The sequence below is a fragment of the Mustela putorius genome, unplaced genomic scaffold, assembly GCF_011764305.1.
Source record: "Mustela putorius furo isolate JIRA1106 unplaced genomic scaffold, ASM1176430v1.1 tig00000196_pilon_pilon_pilon, whole genome shotgun sequence".
Lineage (NCBI taxonomy): Eukaryota > Metazoa > Chordata > Mammalia > Carnivora > Mustelidae > Mustela > Mustela putorius.
In genome coordinates this window covers 5,525,413-5,549,029 of record NW_025421310.1, presented here as the reverse complement: position 1 = coordinate 5,549,029, position 23,617 = coordinate 5,525,413, and the positions used below count along the sequence as shown (strand labels likewise).

At 51.7% G+C, this 23,617-nt stretch overlaps 3 protein-coding genes and 1 pseudogene across 3 annotated transcripts; all 4 read left to right on the top strand.

The window, feature by feature from the left end:
• The first annotated feature begins 677 nt into the window (after positions 1 to 677).
• LOC101672819 (leukocyte immunoglobulin-like receptor subfamily A member 6) lies at positions 678 to 2,944 on the top strand. Its single transcript, XM_045076945.1, is given in 7 exon segments — positions 678 to 787; positions 943 to 978; positions 1,159 to 1,241; positions 1,244 to 1,448; positions 1,593 to 1,887; positions 2,100 to 2,410; positions 2,622 to 2,944. Coding segments are annotated over 7 exon segments (1,335 nt in total). The 5' UTR covers positions 678 to 699; the 3' UTR covers positions 2,939 to 2,944.
• A 7,084-nt stretch (positions 2,945 to 10,028) lies between these two features.
• On the top strand, positions 10,029 to 14,580 carry LOC101671947 (leukocyte immunoglobulin-like receptor subfamily A member 5). The gene is made up of 5 exons (XM_013050769.2): positions 10,029 to 10,146; positions 10,303 to 10,338; positions 10,520 to 10,804; positions 10,948 to 11,250; positions 12,757 to 14,580. Exons 1-5 carry the CDS (start codon positions 10,113 to 10,115, stop codon positions 12,891 to 12,893), a joined length of 795 nt encoding a protein of 264 aa, XP_012906223.2. The 5' UTR covers positions 10,029 to 10,112; the 3' UTR covers positions 12,894 to 14,580.
• Positions 14,581 to 17,232: 2,652 nt separating this feature from the next.
• LOC101684159 (leukocyte immunoglobulin-like receptor subfamily A member 6) lies at positions 17,233 to 20,753 on the top strand. Its single transcript, XM_045076944.1, has 3 exons — positions 17,233 to 19,579; positions 19,735 to 19,770; positions 19,952 to 20,753. The coding sequence occupies exons 1-3, from the start codon at positions 19,546 to 19,548 to the stop codon at positions 20,341 to 20,343; spliced, it is 462 nt and encodes a 153-aa protein (XP_044932879.1). The 5' UTR covers positions 17,233 to 19,545; the 3' UTR covers positions 20,344 to 20,753.
• Positions 20,754 to 20,773: 20 nt separating this feature from the next.
• Positions 20,774 to 21,859, top strand: LOC123391204 (annotated as a pseudogene).
• The last annotated feature ends 1,758 nt before the right edge of the window (positions 21,860 to 23,617 follow it).

The window sequence follows — 23,617 nt, the reverse complement described above, 5'->3', positions numbered from 1 at the left end:
ACACGGCAGTAGTATTCACACCAGAATCAGCTTTGTTCCCCAAATCACAGCACTCAGCCATGAATTGCCCCCTACAGCTCTCAGAAAGGACCACCGTGTGGGGAGGACATCTCTGCCCCTGGATCAAGGGACAGAGGAGCCAGCAGGGGACTCAGAGGTGTGCTCCCAGGAAATGGAAGTGGACAGACTCAGAGGAAAATAGAGAAGTCCACAAGGCTGTGCAGATGGAAAGCCCACGCTCCAGGGCCAGGAGAGGGGCTGTGTTTCCTTCCCTATTTGCCCCTATTTCTCTTCTGGCCTCATTGCCACCATGATTTCATCCTGAGCCGAGCAGATTTGTCACAGGTGTGTCAGTCTTCACATGACCTCTAAAGGGCAGCAGGAACCCACATCTTTGCATCATTCCCGGGGTCTGGGGACCCTCTCCATGGTGGGGACCCCGGATGTGCTGAGGAAGAAGGCGACCCATGGGGCAGACTCTGGGAGGGAAGGGCCGGCCCTGTTCTCCTCACCTGGATGGGGCACCTCAGGAAGCCACGGGGTCCACCTGCTGCACTGTCATGGACACCAGAGCCAGGCTGGGCCTGGGGAGGGGTTGTTTCCCTTCCTGCTGACGTGGACTGGGACTGCTGACGTGACAACCCTGTGACAGGCAGGACAGGCCTCCATGTGGCCACAACCTGTGGTTTTGTCTGTCCCATGGTCACAGTGGGACCTCCGTCTGCACAGCCAGAACCAGGGAGAGGAGACGCCATGACCCCCACCCTCACTGCCCTGCTCTGTCTTGGTGAGATCTGAGGAGGGGAGGGGACACTCTAGTCTGGGAGAGACCAGCCCCACATCCAGGCCTGGTCTGTCAGAGACCCCAGGCTCAGGAGGCTCATGTGGAGGAGGGGTTCGGCAAGGATTCAGGGCAAACCTCTCACAGAGACTCTCTTCCAGGGATGAGTGTGGGCCCTAGGACCAGAGCGCAGACAGGTGAGTCTGTCCTAAGGGGTCCTAGTCCCACCTCCTCATTGGGGACAGGGGTCACCCACCAGACATGGGGGAGGGAGAAGAGAAGTTCTGGACTGACCAAGGGGGACGTCTGGGGGTTTGGAGCTGAACTGGGACCTGGGGGTGGGGAAGGTCTGTGTCCCAGCCTCTGTTTCCTTCCAGGGACCCTCTCCAAACCCACCATCTGGGCTGAGCCAGGCTCTGTGATGCCCTGGGGGACATCTGTGACCATCTGGTGTCGGGGATGGGGCTGGAGGCCCAGGAGTACCGCCTGCATAAAAAGGGAGAGTCAAGGGTCTGGGACAGACAGAAGCCACTGGAGTCCAGGGACAAGGCCCAGTTCTCCATCACACACATGACAGATGTACATGCAGGAAGATATCACTGTAACTATTTCAGTCCCACTGGCTGTTCAGAGCCCAGTGACCCCCTTGAGCTGGTGGTGGTGGCAGGTGCGAGCCCACTCAGGGTCCCAGCCCCAGACTCTGCCCTCAGGAAGGGGGTGGTCTCTCAGGGGTCTCCCTCTCACAGCCCAGCCTGGGGATAACGTGGGGGGTCTGAGCCCCATTTCACATGTCGCCCTCCTCCTCTCCTAGGATCCCAGGGCAAACCCACCCTCTCAGCCCTGCCCATCCCTGTCATGACCCCAGGAGGGAACGTGACCCTCCAGTGTGCCTCACGGATAGGATTCCACAGGTCCATCCTGATGAAGGATGGAGAAGGTCAGCCGTCCTGGACCCTGAACTCCCAGGCAGCCACCCGTGGGGTGACCCAGGCCCTGTTCCCTGTGGGCCCCGTGACTCCCAGCCTCAGGTGGACGTTCAGATGCTACGACTATTACAGCAACATCCCCCAGGTGTGGTCGGACCCCAGTGAGCCCTGGAGCTGCTGGTCTCAGGTGAGAATGTTTGACTGGTGCCCCATCCATGTTTTGAGGCACCAGACAGGTAATGGGAACTCTGCTTCCAGGGGAGCCCCAATGAGAGGTTGGGTGAAGGGACCACGGGGACTCACAGGTCAGAGTCACCAGGAGTGACAGTGAGACCCAGGGGTCAATCAGGAGAAGGGGAAGTTTGGGGAGAGGCAACCCCTGCCATCCACAGCTGGTCTCTCCCAGATGTGTCGGGGAAGCCCTCCCTCCTGACCCAGCATGGCTCTCTCGTGACCTCTGGACAGAGACTGACCCTCCAGTGTCGCTCTGATGTTGGCTACGACAGATTCACTCTGTCCAAAGAGGGGGCACCTGACCCTCCCCAGCAGCTTGGCGGGCAGCCCCAGGCTGGGCTCTCTGGGTCAGACTTCCCTCTGGGCCCTGTGAGACCCTCCCACATGGGCTGGTACACGTGCTACGGTGGACACATACTCTCCTCCGAGTGGTCGGCCCCCAGTGAACCCCTGGACATCCTGCTCACAGGTGAGGGCTCACGGCATCCGTCAGGACTGCAGATTCTGCACCAGTCCTGCCAGGGGCACCATAGGTGGTGGTGGCCGGGACCAGGTGTGTGGAGTCCCCAGGGAGAGAGACACAGAGAGAGAAGGGGGATAGGAAGGGACAGACTCAGAGGACACAGACTCAGTTCAGAACAAGGGCTGGACAGCCCCTCACATGCCCTTCCTCTCTCTAGGACAGCTGCCCTACACATCCTCCCTGTCGGTGCAGCCGCAACCCAAGGTGGCCCCAGCAGAGAATGTGACTCTGCTGTGTCAGTCACAGAGCTCTTTGGACACTTTCCTTCTATCCAAGGAGGGGGCAGCCCATCCCCCGCTGCGTCTTAGATCACAGTACCGAGCTGGGCAGTACCAGGCTGAATTCCCAATGAGTCCTGTGACCTCAGCCCATGGGGGGTCCTACAGGTGCTACGGCTCCACCAGCACCTCTTCCTACCAGTTGTCACAGCCCAGTGACCCCCTGGAGCTGCTGGTTTCAGGTAAGGGGCCCTGACCTTGTCCTATCTGAACTCTGTCAACTCAGGACACACATCTCAGGAAAGCCTGACACAGTAACACATGTGGAGGTCATGGGGGCTCCACAGAGGAGGGTCCTGCTCTGGAGAGGTTGGGAAGATCCACAGTGTGCACCCGGGGCCCCCATCCCGCAGTCTCAGCAGAGTAAGGAGTAGGGGCCGTGTGGGGGGTGAGCGAGGACAATGGTGAGTGGACAGCGCATCCCACTCACCTCCTGTCCCTCCGTAGCAGAATCTGATGGTACTGTCAGCCGCACAGGACACTCTCCTGGACAGAAGCCTTCCCACCTGCGGGCACCGCTCTGCTGACCCCGCATGCTCACCTGGGGGCCTACATGCCCCTTGGTGCACACCTGAGACCCAGGAGTGTCGATCCCGGATCACGGGAGTCCCCAGGGAGGCTGCACCCTGTGTCCATGTGCACTGGTATCCTCTCTCCTTTTTGTGTGGTCGCTGGTTCAGTGTCCCTGTGTCTGCTTCTCACACATTCTAGAGAAGCACATGCAGATGATGACAAAGGGTACTCAGGTGACAGGGATGCCAGACTCAGAAACTGTCCTCCTTCTCCTGTGTGCATTGGGGTTAGATGGATTCACAGGGTCCCTGTGGGGCACAAGCTCTGGGCACTCCCCGGTCTTAGCATATTTTCAATGAGTCTCATTTATCTTTTTTGTTTGTTTATTGGTTGGTTGGTTGGTTGGTTTATTTACTTATGTAGCTCTTCTTCCCATCTCCATCCACACTGCATCCAGGCAATAACGCCGTTCCTATGACCCAGTGCCTGACCATCACCTTTCCTGGATACATATTTATATGCCTGTTGTAGATGTGCGCACACAGATCTCTCTCTCTCTCTCTCTCTTTCTTTCTCTCTCTGTGTGTGTGTGTGTGTGTGTGTGTGTGTGTCTGGCACTGTGGGTATCTGTAAGTATATGAAGAATGAATTAGTGAACATCTAGGGTCCTTCTCTGGCTGTGCTGAGCCTCTAGCAGCAGAATCCCGAGGACCACCTGGATCAAGACAGGTATGCCCATGTGGGTCAGATTCTCCACTCTGTAATCTCTGGGGTCGGAGGCTAGGAATGAGGACAGAGAGGTTGCAGAGGATCACCCAGGATCCTGTATGTCCACCCAGGGGACCTGCTTCCCCACACAGGACACTCCCTCCATACAAGCCCCATCACTGGGACTTACTCTTACTCAACACTGCTGGAGTCTGATTTGTTTTGGGGTGGGCTCACGGTGCCAGCTGCTTCTGCAGGGAAGATGGAAGCAGATGGAAGGAGCTAGAGACCCCCGTCCCGCCTGTCCTCTGCTCTGTGTCTCTATCCCTCAGCCTGTCACTATATGGTTTTTGTACAGTTCCTGAACTAGCCCTTCTCTGCACTAGGGGGCTTTCCTCTGACATGGGCCCCTCTCTTCTCCTGACAGTCAGGAGCCCCTGGCTCCAGCCACTCAACCATGGACGCTGCTGGGACCTCAGCTACTGAATAAGCGGGAACTGTCATCTGCTGGGACATGAGCCCAGGAGGCCTTGTGTCCCAGACTGAGCAGAGAACATGCAAGGACAAGATGATTTCTGTGCTGGGAGGCCATTTTTCTCTGCAACCCTGAGCTGGTGGGGCACAGCCAGAATCAACCCCAAGTGACTCAGAAGCAGATATGAAATAAAAGAGAACAAGGAGGCTGAAGGAATCCAGTGAGGCGAGCAGAGGAAAGGTAAGTTATGAAATACTTCATAATTGTATACATTTGAGCAAGCATTTAGCATAAAAATTGATTTTGTGCACTCACCACATCTAATGAATAGATTTGTAAATCTGATAATCTTATGCAGATTTTTTGTTATCATTAGTTTCTTTTTTTTTTTGTTAAAGATTTTATTTATTTATTTGACAGACAGAGATCACAAGAAGGCAGAGAGGCAGGCAGAGAGAGAGGAGGAAGCAGGCTCCCTGCGGAGCAGAGAGCCTGACGTGGGGCTCGATCCCAGGACTCTGGGATCATGACCCGAGCTGAAGGCAGAGGCTTTAACCCACTGAGCCACCCAGGCGCCCCACATCATTAGTTTCTAATGCAGTGTTCCATGATTCACTGTTTGTGTACAACACCCAGTGCTCCCTGCAACACGTGCCCTCCTGAATACCCATCACCGGGCTTATCCAACCCCACCTTCCCCTCTAAAACCCTCAGTTTATTTCTCAGAGTCCTCATGGTTCATCCCTCCTCCGATTTACTCCCTTCATTTCCCCCTTCCTTCTCTTGATGTCTTCCATGCTATTCCTTATGTTCCACATAAGAGTGAAACCATGTGATCATGGACTTTCTCTGCTTGACTTTTTTCACTCAGCATAATCTCCTCCAGTCCCGTCCATGTTGATACAAAGGTTGGGTATTCATCCTTTCTGATGGCTGAGTGATATTCCATTGTATATATGGACCACATCTTCTTTTATTTTTTTTAATTTTTTATTTATTTTCGGCATAGCAGTAGTCATTATTTTTCACCACACCCAGTGCTCCATGCAATCCGTGCCCTCTATAATACCCACCACCTGGTACCCCAACCTCCCACCCACCCGTCAATTCAAACCCCTCAGATTGCTTTTCAGAGTCCATAGTCTCTCATGGTTCACCTCCCCCTCCAACTTCCCCCAACTCCCTTCTCCTCTCTAACTCCCCATGTCCTCCACATCTTCTTTTAATAGTGACTCTGAATTACATGGGCTGAATGTTCCAATCAAAAGACACAGGGTATCAGATTGAATAAAAAACTAAGAGCCATCCACATGCTGTCTAGAAGAGACCAGCAGAGTTTCACTGACTTGTGGAGCATAAGGAATAACATGGAAGACATTAGGAGTAGAAAAAAGGAAAAGGGAATTGAGGGAAATTGGAGGAGGGGACGAACGATGAGAGACTGTAGACTCTGAGAAACAAATTGAGCATTTTGTAGGGGGCAAGGGAGAGCCTGGTGGTGGGTATTAAGGAGGGCAGGTATTGCATGGAGCAATGGGTGTGGTGAAAAAATAATGAATACTGTTTTTCTGAAAATAAATAAATTAATCGAAAAAAAAAGAAAATAATAAGTAAGTAAATAAATAAATAAATAAAATCTTGTTTGATTTCTAAGATCAAAAAAAGAAAAAAAAAAGAAAAGAAAAAGTTAGACAACATTGCCTCATTCCAAGTACAGGAGAGGACCCAAGGATAAGGAGCTGGGAACACGCCTGCTGGGGGGCTCTCCTCCTCCCTCACAGAGATGAAGCCCAAGGCTACACGAAGTCCCTGTCTCCTTGTGCTTGAGGATGTGGGCCCTGTCGACCCTTTTACCTTTGTCCTTTCAAGCTCCCTTGGGTGAGTAAAGCATCCCTCATTCATGATTCCGTATAAGCGCATGTTCCAAATCTCTCTGCTTTTTTCTTCTGCTTAAAAGTCAGCTCCTGTCAACTTCCTTTGCTTTATCAGGAGATATGGAGACACAGATCTCAAGGACACATCCATGCATATCAGCAGGCTGCTGCTCTACCTGTATCTCTTTACAACACCTGAACACTGGCCCCTGGGACTGTTGCCTCACACATTCCTCACTGCTCTCTTTCCAGACTCATTGTATCCACCATCCCCCCGTTCCCTGGGTATCTGCATGTTCTCATTTCAGCCTGTCTGGCATCAGACAAAGCATCCTCAGTGTTGTCTTCCAATTTCGTGTTCTGCCTTTCAGCTGCATCTTCTCACAGATGGAAGGATCAGTCACAGTAAGTTTTTGTTTTTCTCTTTTACCTCCAGAGAATTGAATTAACTCACTTCCTGATTTCCATCTTCTTTCCATAATATAACTTCATTATTTCTACAAACACTCAATGTGCTCCATTTTACAGTAGTTCACATTTTTAAAATTAATTTATTTTTTTCAGTGTAACAGTATTCATTGTTTTTGCACCTCACCCAGTGCTCCATGCAATACGTGCTCTCTAATACCCACCTCCTGGTTCCCCCAAACTCCCATCCCCCACCCATTCAAAACCCTCAGATTGTTTTTAGGAGTCCATAGTCTCTCATGGTTCACCTCCCGTTCCAATTTCCCTAAAGTCCCTTCTCCTCTCCTTCTCCCCTTGTCCTCCATGCTATGTTCCACAAATAAGTGAAACCATATGATAATTGACTCTCTCTGCTTGACTTATTTCACTCAGCATAATCTCTTCCAGTCCCGTCCATGTTGCTACAAATGTTGGGTATTCATCCTTGCTGATGGAGGCATAATACTCCCTACTGTATATGGACCACATCTTCCTTATCCATTTTTCCGTTGAAGGGCATCTTGGTTCTTTCCAGAGTTTGGCAACCGTGGCCATTGCCGCTATGAACGTTGGGGTACAGTTGGCCCTTCTTTTCACTACATCTGTATCTTTGGGGTCAGTACCCAGTAGTGCAATTGCAGGGTCATAGGGATGCTCTCTTTTTAATTTCTTGAGGAATCTCCACACTGTTTTCAAAGTGGCTGCACCAACTTGAATTCCCACCAACATTGGAAGAGGGTTCCCCTTTCTCCACATCCCCTCCAACACATGTTGTTTCCTTTCTTGCTAATTTTGGCCATTCTAACCGGTGTAAGGTGGTATCTCAATGTGGTTTTAATTTGAATCTCCCTGATGGCTAGTGATGATGAACATTTTTTCATGGGTCTGCTATCCATTTGTATGTCTTTATTGGAGAAGTGTCTGTTCATGTCGTCTGCCCATTTTTTGATATGTTTGTCTGTTTTGTGTGTGTTGAGTTTGAGTAGTTCATTATAGATCCTGGATTTCAACCTTTTGTCTGTTCTGTCATTTGCAAATATCTTCTCCCATTCCGTGGGTTGCCTCATTCTTTTCTTGACTGTTTCCTTTGCTGTGCAGAAGCTTTTGATCTTGACAAAGACACAAAAGTTCGTTTTCGCTTTTGTTTCCTTTGCCTTTGGAGACATATCTTGAAAGAAGTTGCTGTGGATGATATCGAAGAGGTCACTGCCTATATTCTCCCCCAGGGTTCTGATGGATTCCTGTCTCACGTTGAGGTCTTTTATCCATTTCGAGTTTATCTTTGTTTATGGTGTAGTTCAGATTTTTAACATAAAACGAGTTTCCTATATTCCTGCCATTTCACGTCCTGGACTATGATTGATGAGTCTGCACACAATGTTCCTGAGCCCTCCTTATCAAATTGTGGTCCCTGTCTGATGTCCATTCCTGTTGAACACTCACCTTCTATACCCCTGAGTTCCAGAGACAACTGCTTCCAGGGCTGACCTGAAGCTCAGGACTGTAAGGGGTGGGTGGTGACAGCCCCACTGACCTCTTGCATCTACTTGTCCCAACTTAGCATCTGAGCAGGGATGTGTCTGGCAGGGATGACTACCATGGAAGCCACACCCTCACACGTGGACAACTGCCTGTGCGGGGTTCCACCCACATGCACACACACACACACACACACAGGGGACATGGCTCAGTGCTATTGTCTGGACTGAGTTATTGGGCATAGTCATGCCAGGACCCACCCCACACAAGGTAGAAGGGTCACACTGCTTGCACAGTCAGTGAGACACTGGATGCCCTTGCTGCCTGTGATAATGTGGATGCTTGTTCTGGTCACACAGAGGCAGAGATCAAATTTGATGACCCCCAACTTCACCCCGGACACTGGCAGCCACTCAGCTTTCACTTCTTTTTCTGTTGTGGTCCGTGTCAATTTCAGAAAATTTTGTTTCTCATTTTCTGCAAATACCTGTTTCTACTAACTTCAGAAACATTGTAAATAGCATTTCTCAGTGTTCAGAACACATGGGGTCTCTCAAGGATATGGAGAACCAACTGCAAGCTGACAGGGTCCTTGCAGTCTCAGGAGTCTTGCCAAGGGCTAGCTCTCACAATCCCTGCAGTTCATTCACTACTTTATTGGGATCACATTAGCTCTCACAGTCATGCTGACACAAACCTTGAGCTCTTCTGTAAATATGCTTTAGAAAAGTCTCTTGCTTGGAAGCAAGGCGGTCACCTGGCACTTGTGGTCCTCCAACCTCAATCTCCCTAATAAACATTCTTGTTATTGAAGTATGAAATAAAGTCTCTTAGGCATTATGGGGCTCTACTAGGTCATCAGCCTGTGGAGAACTCCTGATCACAGCTTTCTCTCTCCTGTTTTTCTTAATTCCCACCGTTTTCTCTCAGTCTTCCCTGGGACTTAACACAATGATCAATGATCTAACCTGACTGTGGGGTCTGACACATGGACCTCTTTGGTCTTAACCACACCCCTCTTAATCAGGTTAGGAATCTAACAAAAGTCATCCCATGCACAATCTAGGTCCCACTGACCTCACAACCACTCTGAGGTGTAGAGTGAGGATAGCATGCTACAGACCAGGCCACTGTGCTCACAGTCACTTGGGCAGTGGACACAGGAGTAGTAATGACATGAGAATCAGCTTTGTCTCTCATATCAGAGCACTCACCCAAGTATTGTTTCCTATAGCTTACAGGCAAGACCCCAGGGTGAGGAGGATGTCTCTGTCCCTGGAACAAGGGGGCATCAAAGAGCCAGGAGGGACTCAAAGAGGCATTTTCCCATGAATGGGGTGTGGACCATGTCACAGAAGTCCTTGGAGGCTGTGACAGAAAGAGAGACCACACTGCAGGGCCAAGAGACGGTCTGTGTTCCCTTCCCTTTTTGCGTCTATATCTTCTCTGGCACATTGCCACCGATATCTCAACTTGAGCCATTCAGAGATATCACATGAGTGTCTGAGCTGATATGAGCTCCCCAGCACAGCAGGAACCCATGTCCTCTGCAGCAGCTCTGGTTCTGGGGATCCGGCCATGGTGAGGACCAGGGTTGTGGGGATGAACGAGACCCATGGGGGAGGCTCTGGGAGGGAAGGACCTGCCCTGGTCTCCTCACTTGATTGGGCATCACCGGAGCCAGGCTAGGACCCTGGGCAGGGGTTTTTCACCTTCCTATTGTCATATCCTGCGTACGTGACAACCCCATGACAGGACACCTACCTCTGAGAACCACACCTTGTATGTCTGCATGTCCTGTGGGCACCGTGGTCTCACCCTCTGGCACCGTGGTCTCACCCTCTGCACAGCCAGAGTGAGAGAGACGAGACACCATGACCCCCACCATCATGGCCTTGCTCTGTCTCGGTGAGATCTGAGGAGGGAAAGGGAGGCCTTAGTTTGGGAGGAAGCCACCCCAGAGTCAAGCCCTGGTCTTTCAGAGACCCCAGGCTCAGGAGGCTCATGGGGAGAAAGGGTTCTGCTAGGATTCGGGGCAAACCTCTGACACGGACTGTCTTCCAGGGCTGAGTGAAGACCCCAGGATGCAAGCACAGGCAGGTGAGTCTGTCCCCAAAGGCCCCAGTCCCACCTCCTCACTAGGGACAGGGGTCACCCAGCAGGCTGCTGGGCATGTAGAACAGCAGTTCTGGGCTGACCCAGGGGCACTTCTGGGGGTTTGGCGTTGAGCTCTTACCTGGGGATGGGGAAGGTCTGTGTCCCAGCCTCTGTTTCCTTCCAGGGACCCTCCCCAAACCCACCATCTGGGCTGAGCCCAGCTCTGTGATGCCCTGGGGGACACCTGTGACCATCTGGTGTCAGGGGAGCTTGGAGGCCCAGGAGTACCACCTGCATAAAGAGGGGGACTCATGGAATTGGGAGACACAGAAGCCACTGGAGTCCGGGTACAAGGCCAACTTCTCCATCACATACATGACAGATGTATATGCAGGAAGATACCAGTGTGACTATGAACGCCCCAATGACTGGTCAGAATACAGTGACCCCCTGGAGCTGGTGGTGACAGGTGTGAGCCCACTCAGGATCCCAGCCCCAGACTCTGCCGTCAGGAAGGGGGTGGGGTCTCAGGAGTCTCCCTCTTACAGACCAGCCTGGGGATACCTTGGGGGTCTGAGCCCGATTGAACACCACCCCATCCTCCTCTCCTAGGATCCCATGGCCAACCCAGCCTCTCAGCCCTGCCCAGCCCTGTTGTGACCTCAGGAGGGAACGTGACCCTTCAGTGTGCCTCACGGATGGGATTCCACCGATTTGTCCTGATGAAGGAAGGAGAGCGCCAGCCCTCCTGGACCCTGAACTCCCAGCCAGCCCCCCGTGGGGGTACCCAGGCCCTGTTCCCTGTTGGACCTGTGACCCCTAGCCTCAGGTGGACGGTCAGATGCTATGGCTATTACAGCAACACCCCCCAGGTGTGGTCAGACCCCAGTGACCCCCTGGAGCTGCTGGTCTCAGGTGAGAAAGTCTTACTGTTGCCCCATCTGTGTTTTGAGGCACCTGACAGTTAACAGGGACTCTTCTCTCAGGGCCCAGAGCCCCCATCTGGGGCACAGCCTGTCTCTGCATCTTCTTCCAGAGCTGATGGTCCTTCCAGATTGCCTTTATTACCTGAATTCCTCTGGCTTTTGTCTACCCTCCCCTCCCCCTACAATGTCACTGTCATTGTTGCGAAAGGACCCATGCCCCAAAGACAGGGTGGGAGAGGGGACCACGGGGACTCACAGGGCAGAGTCACAGAGTGTGATGGACAGTGAGACCCGGGTGTCAGGACGGGAGAAGGGAGGTGTGGGGAAAAGCAGCCCCTGCCATCCACTGCTGGTCTCTCCCAGGTGTGTCGGGAAAGCCCACCCTGCTGTCTCAACAGGGCCCTGTCGTGACCTCAGGACAGAGCCTGACCCTCCAGTGTCTCTCTGATATTGGCTACCACAGATTCGCTCTGTCCAGGGAGGGGGTACCTGACCCTCCCGGCAGTTTGGCCGACAGTCCCAGGCTGGGTTGTCTGGGGCAGACTTTCCCCTGGGCTCTGTGAGACCCTCCCATAGAGGCCGGTACCCCGTGGATACATATTTATATGCCTGTTGTAGATATGCGCACACAGATCTCTCTCTCTCTCTCTGTGTGTGTGTGTGTGTGTGTGTGTGTGTGTGTGTGTGTGTGTGAGTATGTGGTGTGTGTCTGGCACTATGGATATCTGTAAGTAAATGAAGAATGAATTAATGAATACATCCAAGGAGGAATACTGTAGGTATAGTATAAAGTGCAGACCCTGAAGCAAGGGAGCTGGTTGACATGGAGGGACATGGACCCGACCCCAGACATCAGACCCTCTGTTCTCCTGACAGTCAGGAGCCCCTGGCACCAGCCCCTCATCCATGGATGCTGCTAGGACCTCGGCTACAGAGTGAGTGGGAACTGTCATCTACAGGGACATGAGCCCAGGAGGTCTTGTGTCTCAGACTGAGCAAAGAACATGTGAGGACATGATGATTTCTGTGCGGGGAGGCCATTTTTCTCTGCAACCCTGAGCTGGTGGGGCACAGCCAGAATCAACCCCAAGTGACTCAGAAGCAGAGTCTGAAATCAAAGAGAACAAGGAGGCTGAAGAAATCCAGTGAGGAGAGCAGAGGAAAGCCCTCTAGTGCAGAGAAGGGCTAGTTCAGGAACTGTACAAAAACCACATAGTGACAGGCTGAGGGATGGAGACACAGAGCAGAAGACAGGCGGAACGGGGGTCTCTAGCTCCTTCCATCTGCTTCTATCTTTCCTGCAGAAGCAGCTGGCACCGTGAGCCCACAAAACAACTCATACCCCAGCAGTGTTGAGTAAGAGAAAGTCCCAGTGATGGGGCTTGTATGGAGGGAGTGTCCTGTGTGGGGAAGCAGGTCCCCTGGGTGGGCATACAGGATCCTGGGTGATTTGGGTCCTCTTTGACCTCTGCAACCTCTCTGTCCTCATTCCTAGACTCGGACCCCAGAGATTACACGGTGGAGAATTTGACGAGAATGGGCGTGGCTGCCTTGATCCTGGTGGTCCTCGGGATTCTTCTGCTAGAGGCTCAGCACAGCCAGAGAAGGACCCTAGACGCAGCCAGGAGCTAGACACGAGGGGGAACAAATTCACCATTCCGTGTGGCTGAGCTGTGGGCATGCATCCCAGGTGCCCAGAGGGATCTGGAGGAAAGCCTGTAGCTCACCCTCTCTGATCTGTCTGCTGTCAACATTGAGGGGGAGCATGGTTCAGGTGCATGACATGTCTGGGCTGCTCCCTATCCAGAACTCGTCACCCGTGACCTCTGGTGCTTTCCCTCCTGCATTGTTGGACATCCTGGTCTTGCCCCTCCTTCCTCATCCCTGTGAGTTGAGGGTTCATAACACAAGGCAGGACTGGTTCATAACTTCCTAGAGTGGCAGCTCTGGTCCACCTTCGTGGGATACATTTTCCTTCACTTTCCATTTCCATCTTCCCTGATGTCCACTATTGTCCTCCATCCCTCAGCCGAAAACACAGACTCTATTTTCATAAGTAAATAAGTGGGTGAAAATCAGGTCCGCTTTGGAACAGATGAATCCAAATCATTCCCTGAACCCTCTCTGGACTCACAGAGCATTTCTGTCCTCATGCGGCGACACTTGGTGGAATCTTCCAGAACCACCATCAGTTCAAGTGAGCTCAGGGGTGTTTGAGATGTAGCCAGGTGGGAGCTGCTACACTGACTCCAAGGAATAAATGGGTTTTCTTTTTAATGTTTTTAGTTGTGATTTGAGTGCCTTACAGTTTCATTCTGTGAGACACCTGCCTTGGGCTCTGGTCATGATCCCAGGGTCCTGGGATGGAGTCCTCTGTTGTAGGTCTGCTTCTCCCTCTGTCTCTCCTTCCCATTTGTGTTTGCTCTCTCTTTCTCTCTGTTTCTGTCTCTCTCTCAAAAATAAACAAATAAAATGTTTAAAATAAATAAATAAATAAGTAAATGAATGTACGAATGAAGATAAAGTTGTGTGTAACCGTCCCTCAGAACAAGCTACAGACCAAACATGCTTGATTGAGGACCAGCAGGGGCCCCTGAGGAGAGGATGATACACGTCCTTGCAGTGGAGCAGCTGGGGTCGCGTGCCTGCTCAGAGCGGTTCTTGTTATCTCCCCTTCTCCGGAGATCACCTGTAGTTAATTAGATGATTCCTTCAAATGCCTTTACTCAACCACTAACCCCATCCTGCTTGGTCAGGCATATCTGGTTTATCTATAATCTGCCTCCTCCTTTGTTGATTGTTATCTCGTATCTAACGAATATGGGACTGAGGAGTTGTTCTGGGCTGCAGTCTCCACACCTGCTGACCCTGCTCCCGATCTCTGGAAACTGACTTGTTTGTGCTTCATTTTCCCCCGAGTGCCGTTGGGAAGTGGCAGTTGTGATTGTGGCTTCTCCTGTTTCTTTGCATGTTTATGTAAGGTAAGTTATGAAATACTTCATAATTGTATACATTTGAGCAAGCATTTAGCATAAAAATTGATTTTGTGCACTCACCACATCTAATGAATAGATTTGTAAATCTGATAATCTTATGCAGATTTTTTGTTATTTAGTCACCACACAGGACATCATTAGTTTCTAATGCAATGTTCCATGATTCATTGTGTACAACACGCAGTGCTCCCTGCAACACGTGCCCTCCTGAATACCCATCACTGGGCTTACCCAACCCCACCTTCCCCTCTAAAACCCTCAGTTTATTTCTCAGAGTCCTTATGGTTCATCCCTCCTCCGATTTACTCCCTTCATTTTCCCCTTCCTTCTCTTGATGTCTTCCATGCTATTCCTCACGTTCCACATAAGAGTGAAACCATGTGATCATGGACTTTCTCTGCTTGACTTTTTTCACTCAGCATAATCTCCTCCCCTCCCGTCCATGTCAATACAAAGTTGGGTATTCATCCTTTCTGATGGCTGAGTGACATTCCATTGTATATATGGACCACATCTTCTTTTATTTTTTTTAATTTTTTATTTATTTTCGGCATAACAGTATTCATTATTTTTCACCACACCCAGTGCACCATGCAATCCGTGCCCTCTATAATACCCACCACCTGGTACCCCAACCTCCCACCCACCCGTCAATTCAAACCCCTCAGATTGCTTTTCAGAGTCCATAGTCTCTCATGGTTCACCTCCCCCTCCAACTTCCCCCAACTCCCTTCTCCTCTCTAACTCCCCATGTCCTTCACATCTTCTTTTAATAGTGACTCTGAATTACATGGGCTTAATGCTCCAATCAAAAGAGACAGGGTATCAGATTGAATAAAAAAGTAAGAGCCATCCACATGCTGTCTAGAAGAGACCAGCAGAGTTTCACTGACTTGTGGAGCATAAGGAATAACATGGAAGACATTAGGAGTAGAAAAAAGGAAAAGGGAATTGAGGGAAATTGGAGGAGGGGACGAACGATGAGAGATTGTAGACTCTGAGAAACAAATTGAGCATTTGGTAGGGGGCAAGGGAGAGCCTGGTGGTGGGTATTAAGGAGGGCAGGTATTGCATGGAGCAATGGGTGTGGTGAAAAAATAATGAATACTGTTTTTCTGAAAATAAATAAATTAATCGAAAAAAAAGAAAATAATAAGTAAGTAAGTAAGTAAATAAATAAATAAAATCATGTTTGATTTCCCAGATCACAAAAAAAGAAAACGTTAGACAACATTGCCTTATTCCAAGTACAGGAGAGGACCCAAGGATAAGGAGCTGGGAACATGCCTGCTGGGGCACTCTCCTCCTCCCTCACAGAGATGAAGCCCAAGGCTACACGAAGTCCCTGTCTCCTTGTGCTTGAGGATGTGGGCCCTGCCGATGCTTTTACCTTTGTCCTTTCAAGCTCCCTTGGGTGAGTAAAGCATCCCTCATTCATGATTCCGTATAAGCGCATGTTCCAAATCTCTCTGCTTTTTTCTTCTGCTCAAAAGTCAGCTCCTGTCAACTTCCTTTGCTTTATCAGGAGATATGGAGACACAGATCTCAAGGAAACATCCATGCATACCAGCAGACTGCTGCTCTACCTGTGTCTCTTTACAACACCTGAACACTGGCCCCTGGGACTGTTGCCTCACACATTCCTCACTGCTCTCTTTCCAGACTCATGGTATCCACCATCCCCCCGTTCCCCGGGTATCTGCATGTTCTCATTTCAGCCTGTCTGGCATCAGACAAAGCATCCTCAGTGTTGTCTTCCAATTTCGTGTTCTGCTTTTCAGCTGCATCTTCTCACAGATGGAAGGATCAGTCACAGTAAGTTTTTGTTTTTCTCTTTTACCTCCAGAGAATTGAATTAACTCACTTCCTGATTTCCATCTTCTTTCCATAATATAACTTCATTATTTCTACAAACACTCAATGTGCTCCATTTTTCAGTAGTTCACATTTTTAAAATTAATTTATTTTTTCAGCATAACAGTATTCATTGTTTTTGCACCTCACCCAGTGCTCCATGCATTACGTGCTCTCTAATACCCACCCCCTGGTTCCCCCAACCTCCAATTCCCCACCCATTCAAAACCCTCAGATTGTTTTTCAGAGGCCATAGTCTCTCATGGTTCACCTCCCGTTCCAATTTCCCTCAACTCCCTTCTCCTCTCCATCTCCCCTTGTCCTCCATGATATTTGTTATGCTCCACAAATAAGTGAAACCATATGATAATTGGCTCTCTCTACTTGACTTATTTCACTCAGCATAATCTCTTCCAGTCCCGTCCATGTTGCTACAAATGTTGGGTATTCATCCTTGCTGATGGAGGCATAATACTCCATAGTATATATGGACCACATCTTCCTTATCCTTTTGTCCGTTGAAGGGCATCTTGGTTCTTTCCAGTTTTGGCAACCGTCGCCTTTGCCACTATGAACGTTATGGTACAGTTGGCCCTTCTTTTCACTCCATCTGTATCTTTGGGGTCAATACCCAGTAGTGCAATTGCAGGGTCATAGGGAAGCTCTCTTTTTAATTTCTTGAGGAATCTCCACACTGTTCTCCAACGTGGCTGCACCAACTTGCATTCCCACCAACAGTGGAAGAAGGTTCCCCTTTCTCCACATCCCCTCCAACACATGTTGTTTCCTGTCTTGCTAATTTTGGCCATTCCAACCGCTGTAAGGTGGTATCTCAATGTGGTTTTAATTTGAATCTCCCTGATGGCTAGTGGTGATGAACATTTTTTCATGCGTCTAATAGCCATTTGTATGTCTTGATTGGAGAAGTGTCTGCCCATATCTTCTGCCCATTTTTTGATATGCTTGTCTCTTTTGTGTGTGTTGAGTTTGAGGAGTTCATTATAGATCCTGGATATCAACCTTTTTTCTGTATTCTCATTTACAAATATCTTCTCCCATTCCGTGGGTTGCCTCTTTGTTTTCTTGACTGTTTACTTTGCTGTGCAGAAGCTTTTGATCTTGACGAAGACACAAATGTTCGTTTTCGCTTTTGTTTCCTTTGCCTTTGGAGACATATCTTGAAAGAAGTTGCTGTGGCTGATATCGAAGAGGTCACTGCCTATATTCTCCCCTAGGGTTCGGATGGCTTCCTGTCTCACGTTGAGGTCTTTTATCCATTTCGAGTTTATCTTTGTGTATGGTGTAGTTCACATTTTTAACATAAAACGAGTTTCCTATATTCCTGCCATTTCACGTCCTGGACTATGATTGATGAGTCTGCACACAATGTTCCTGAGCCCTCCTTATCAAATTGTGGTCCCTGTCTGATGTCCATTCCTGTTGAACACTCACCTTCTATACCCCTGAGTTCCAGAGACAACTGCTTCCAGGGCTGACCTGAAGCTCAGGACTGTAAGGGGTGGGTGGTGACAGCCCCACTGACCTCTGCATCCACTTGTCCCAACTTAGCATCTGAGCAGGGATGTGTCTGGCAGGGATGACTGCCATGGAATCCAAAAGCTCACACGTGGACAGTTGCCTGTGCGAGGTTCCACCCACATGCGCACGCACACACACACACTCACACACACACACACACACACACAGGGGATATGGCTCACTGCTATTGTCTGGACTGAGTTATTGGGCATAGACATGCCAGGACCCACTCCACACAAGGAAGAAGGGTCACACTGCTTGCACAGTCAGTGAGACACTGGATGCCCTTGCTGCCTGTGATAATGTGGATGCCTGTTCTGGTCACACAAAGGCAGAGATCAAATTTGATGACCCCCCAACTTGACCCCAGACACTGGCAGTCACTCAGCTTTCACTTCTTTTTCTGTTGTGGTCCGTGTCAATTTCAGAAAATTTTGTTTCTCATTTTCTGCAAATACCTGTTTCTACTAATTTCAGAAACATTGTAAATAGCATTTCTCAGTGTTAAGAACACACGGGGTCTCTCAAGGATGTGGAGAACCAACTGCAAGCTGACAGGGTCCTTGCAGTCTCAGGAGCCTTGCCAACGGCTAGCTCTCTCAATCCCTGCAGTTCATTCACTACTTGATTGGGATCACATTAGCTCTCACAGTCATGCTGACACAGACCTTGAGCTCTTCTGTAAATATGCTTTAGAAAAGTCTCTTGCTTGGAAGCAAGGCGGTCACCTGGCACTTGTGGTCCTCCAACCTCAATCTCCCTAATAAACATTCTTGTTATTGAAGTATGAAATGAAGTCTCTTAGGCATTATGGGGCTCTACTAGGTCATCAGCCTTTGGAGAACTCCTGATCACAGCTTTCTCTCTCCTGTTTTTCTTAATTCCCACCGTTTTCTCTCAGTCTTCCCTGGGACTTCTCACAATGATCAATGATCTAACCTGACTGTGGGGTCTGACACATGGACCTCTTTGGTCTTAACCACACCCCTCTTAATCAGGTCAGGAATCTAACAAAAGTCATCCCATGCACAATCTAGGTCCCACTGACCTCACAACCACTCTGAGGTGTAGAGTGAGGATAGCATGCTACAGACCAGGCCACTGTGCTCACAGTCACTTGGGCTGTGGACACAGGACTAGTAATGACATGAGAATCAGCTTTGTCTCTCATATCAGAGCACTCACCCAAGTATTGTTTCCTATAGCTTACAGGCAAGACCCCAGGGTGAGGAGGATGTCTCTGTCCCTGGAACAAGGGGGCAAGAAAGACTCAGGAGGGACTCAAAGAGGCATTTCCGCATGAATGGGGTGTGGACCATGTCACAGGAAAACACAGAAGTCCTTGGAGGCTGTGACAGAAAGACAGCCCACACACCAGGGCCAAGAGACAGTCTGTGTTCCCTTCCCTTTTTGCGTCTATATCTCCTCTGGCTCATTGCCACTGATATCTCAACTTGAGCCATTCAGAGACACCACCTGAGCGTCTGAGCTGACATGAGCTCCCCAGCACGGCAGGAACCCATGTCCTCTGCAGCAGCTCTGGTTCTGGGGATCCGTCCATGGTGAGGACCAGGGTTGTGGGGATGAAGGAGACCCATGGGGGAGGCTCTGGGAAGGAAGGACCTTCCCTGGTCTCCTCACTTGATTGGGCATCACAGGGAGCCCCAGCGTGCCCCCGCTGCACCGTCATGGACACCGGAGCCAGGCTAGGACCCTGGGCAGGGGTTGTTCACCTTCCTATTGTCATATCCTGCGTACATGACAAACCCACGACAGGACACCTACCTCTGAGAACCACACCTTGTATGTCTGCATGTCCTGTGGGCACCGTGGTCTCACCCTCTGGCACCGTGGTCTCACCCTCTGCACAGCCAGAGTGAGAGAGACGAGACACCATGACCCCCACCATCATGGCCTTGCTCTGTCTCGGTGAGATCTGAGGAGGGAAAGGGAGGCCTTAGTTTGGGAGGAAGCCACCCCAGAGTCAAGCCCTGGTCTGTCAGAGACCCCAGGCTCAGGAGGCTCATGGGGAGAAAGGGTTCTGCTAGGATTCGGGGCAAACCTCTCACATGGACTGTTTCCAGGGCTGAGTGAAGACCCCAGGATGCAAGCACAGGCAGGTGAGTCTGTCCCCAAAGGTCCCAGTCCCACCTCCTCACTAGGGACAGGGGTCACCCAGCAGGCTGCTGGGCATGTAGAACAGCAGTTCTGGGCAGACCCAGGGGCACTTCTGGGGGTTTGGCGTTGAGCTGGTACCTGGGGATGGGGAAGGGCTGTGTCCCAGCCTCTGTTTCCTTCCAGGGACCCTCCCCAAACCCACCATCTGGGCTGAGCCCAGCTCTGTGATGCCCTGGGGGACACCTGTGACCATCTGGTGTCAGGGGAGCTTGGAGGCCCAGGAGTACCACCTGCATAAAGAGGGGGACTCATGGAATTGGGACACATGGAAGCCACTGGAGTCCGGGTACAAGGCCAACTTCTCCAACACATACATGACAGATGTATATGCAGGGAGATACCACTGTGAGTATGAATGCCCCAATGACTGGTCAGAATACAGTGACCCCCTGGAGCTGGTGGTGACAGGTGTGAGCCCACTCAGGGTCCCAGCCCCAGACTCTGTCCCGGGAAGGGGGTGGGCTCTCAGGTGTCTCCCTCTTACAGACCAGCCTGCGGATACCTTGGGGTTCTGAGCCTGATTTAACACCACCCCATCCTCCTCTCCTAGGATCCCAGGGCCACCCCAGCCTCTCAGCCCTGCCCAGCCCTGTTGTGACCTCAGGAGGGAACGTGACCCTTCAGTGTGCCTCACGGATGTGATTCCACACATTCGTCCTGATGAAGGAAGGAGAGCGCCAGCCCTCCTGGATCCTGTACTCCTAATCAGCCCCCCATGGGGGTACCCAGGCCCTGTTCCCTGTTGGACCTGTGACCCCTAGCCTCAGGTGGACGGTCAGATGCTATGGCTATTTTAGCAACACCCCCCAGGTGTGGTCGGACCCCAGTAACCCCCTGGAGCTGCTGGTCTCAGGTGAGAAAGCCTGACTGTTGCCCCATCTGTGTTTTGAGGCATCTGACAGTTAACAGGGACTCTTCTCTCACAGCCCAGAGCCCCCATCTGGGGCACAGTATGTCTCTGCATCTTCTTCCAGAGCTGATGGTCCTTCCAGATTGCCTTTATTACCTGAATTCCCCTGGCCATTGTCCTCTTTCCCCTCCCCCTACAATGTCACCGTCATTTTGTGAAAGGACCCATGCCCCAAGACAGCGTGGGAGAGGGGACCACAGGGACTCACAGGTCAGAGTCACGGAGGGTGATGTACAGTGCGACCCGGGTGTCAGGACGGGAGAAGGGAAGTGTGGGGAAAAGCAGCCCCTGCCATCCTCTGCTGGTCTCTCTCAGGTGTGTCAAGGAGCCCTCCCTCCTGACCCAGCATGGCTCTGTAATGGCCTCTGGACAGAGCCTGACCCTCCAGTGTCGCTCTGATGTTAGCTACGACAGGTTCGCACTGTCCAAAGAGGGGGCACCTGACCCTCTCCAGCGGCTTTGCAAGGAGCCCCAGGCTGGGTTGTCTGGGGAAGACTTCCCCCTGGACCCTGTGAGACCGTCCCATGGGGGCTGGTACACGTGCTTCGGTGGACACACCCTGTCCTCCGAGTCGTGAACCCCCAGTGACCCCTGGACATCCTGCTCATAGGTGAGGGCTTACGGCATTAGTCAGGACCCAGATGCTCTACAGGTCCTGCAGGGGAGCCCCAGGTGGTGGTGGCTGGGATGAGGGGTGGGGGCTTCCGGGGGGAGGGAGAGACAGAGAGGGACAGGGGATGGGAAGGGACAGACTCAGTTCAGAACCAGAGCTGGACAGCCCCTCACCCGCCCTTTCTCTCCCTAGGACAGCTGCCCTACAGACCCTCCCTCTCGGTGCAGCCACGATGCATGGTGGCCCTAGGAGGGAATGTGAACCTGCTGTGTCAGTCACGGAGCTCTGTGGACACTTTCCTTCTGTCCAAGGAGGGGGGAGTCGATCCTCCGCTGCGCCTTAGATCACAGTACCGAGCTGGGCAGCACCAGGCTGAATTCCCCATGAGTCCTGTGACCTCAGACCACGGGGGACCTACAGGTGCTACAGCTCCGCCAGCACCTCCCCCTACCTGTTGTCAAAGCCTAGTGACCCCCTGGAGCTCCTGGTCTCAGGTGAGAGTCGCTGACTCTGTCCCCTCTGTGTCCCAACATTGTCTTCAGGACCCTGTGTCCATGAGGGCTCTGGTCTAGGATGGAAGTGAGGGGCTCCAAGGGAATGTCAGCAGAGGGGTCTACCCCTTCACAGTGCAGGAGGGAAACAGGGTCTTCCCACCCTTGCCTAACCCTCGCCCACAGCACCAGAATTGTCCTGGTGGAGGAGGGCCTTTGGGTCCACAGGGCACATGAGGAGGAAGAGTGTGTGCAGCAATAAGGTGTCAGGGGAAGCTCCAGCCTCTCCCCCGCCCAGCCCCACACTCCTGTCTTTTCCTCAGGACCCTCTATGGGTCCCGGCCCCATAACCACAGGGCCAGGCTCAGCTGACTATGAGTCACAGGGGCTGCTGTCCAGTGGCTTTTCTTCTAGGCTTCCAGAGATGCCAGGGAGACCTCGGGACTCCAGGGGCTCTGAGGCTGTTGGAGGGGCCTGGGGTGGTCATGGCAGAGGGAGGTGGAGGGGCCCAGTAGGGGAGGAGAAGGCCAGTGCAGTGGGGAGTCCTGCAGGCCTTACACCTCACCCTTGCTGACCTCAAGAGGCTCTGAGGGTGAATGATGGTCTCTGTCAGCCTTAGTGGGTGGGTCCATGGGGAGCGGAGGCTGAGCTGCCCCTTCAGGTCAAGGGCCTCCGGAGGTGCTGGCTGGCACATGCCCCTCCCCTGTGTGGACCTCAGTTTCCCCAAGTGTAAAGGAGAGAGTCGTGGACAGAGTAGATTTCCCATCAGACCATGACTCTGATCCTGGGAGAGGAGGGCTCACGGTGAAGACCCCCAGGTAGTGATCTATGGGTCCTTTTGCAACAATGACAGTGACATTGTAGGGGGAGGGGAGGGAGGACAATGACCGGGGGCATTCAGGTAATAAGGAGGGAGGATAACGCCGGGGGCATTCAGTTAATAATTACTGAATCAATAATAATTCAGTAAATAAGGTCCCTGAAAGGACCATCAGCTCCAGAAGAAGATGCAGAGACAGGCTGTGCCCCAGGAAACCCACAGTTGGGCTCCAGTCCCAGCCCTGCCGCCTCCATGCTGGGCGACCTGAGACACATGAATGACCTCTCTTTGTCTCAGTTTTCTGTCTGTGGGGTGGGCAGAGGGGCAGCAGTCGTCTGCTGGGTGATCGTTGCCGGGGTCAGAACTGAGTGCACAGAGCCAAGCATGTTCCTGGCACACTGTAGGCGCCCAGTTAAATGGCATCACTGGCTAATTCATGGTTAGCTCCTGCCCAAGGTCCCCACTGGTACCTGTACATCCTCATTGTGGCCGCAATGGCCTTCATCCTGCTGCTCGGCCTCCTCATCTGCCTCCGGGTTCGACACTGGCATCAGAGCAAAGGCAGGAAGTTGCGTGAGAAGGGAAGGGCATGACGGGCTCCAGGGGTGGTGGCTCTCCTATCGGCCGAACAAGGATGGGCTTAGGGCAGCGGCCAGAGGGAAACCAGAGTGGTGGGAAAGGCCAGCGTGGGAGGACACTTGTGCAGAATCTCAACCCAGAGAACCTAAAAAGAAACCCCGAGGTCGGTCCCCACGTGCCAATTGAAGGTTTTCCCCTCTTTTGATCTGTAGATATGGAGAATCACCCAGACAGTATGTGTGAAGGGCGCCTTTCCCTGGAATCAAAAGGGGGGGGGCGTCGTACCCTCCCAGCCGAGAGGAACACGGATTCCCAACGTCCTGCAGGGGCTGCAGACCCAGAGCCCAAGGACAGAGGCCTGCATGACAGGTAACTC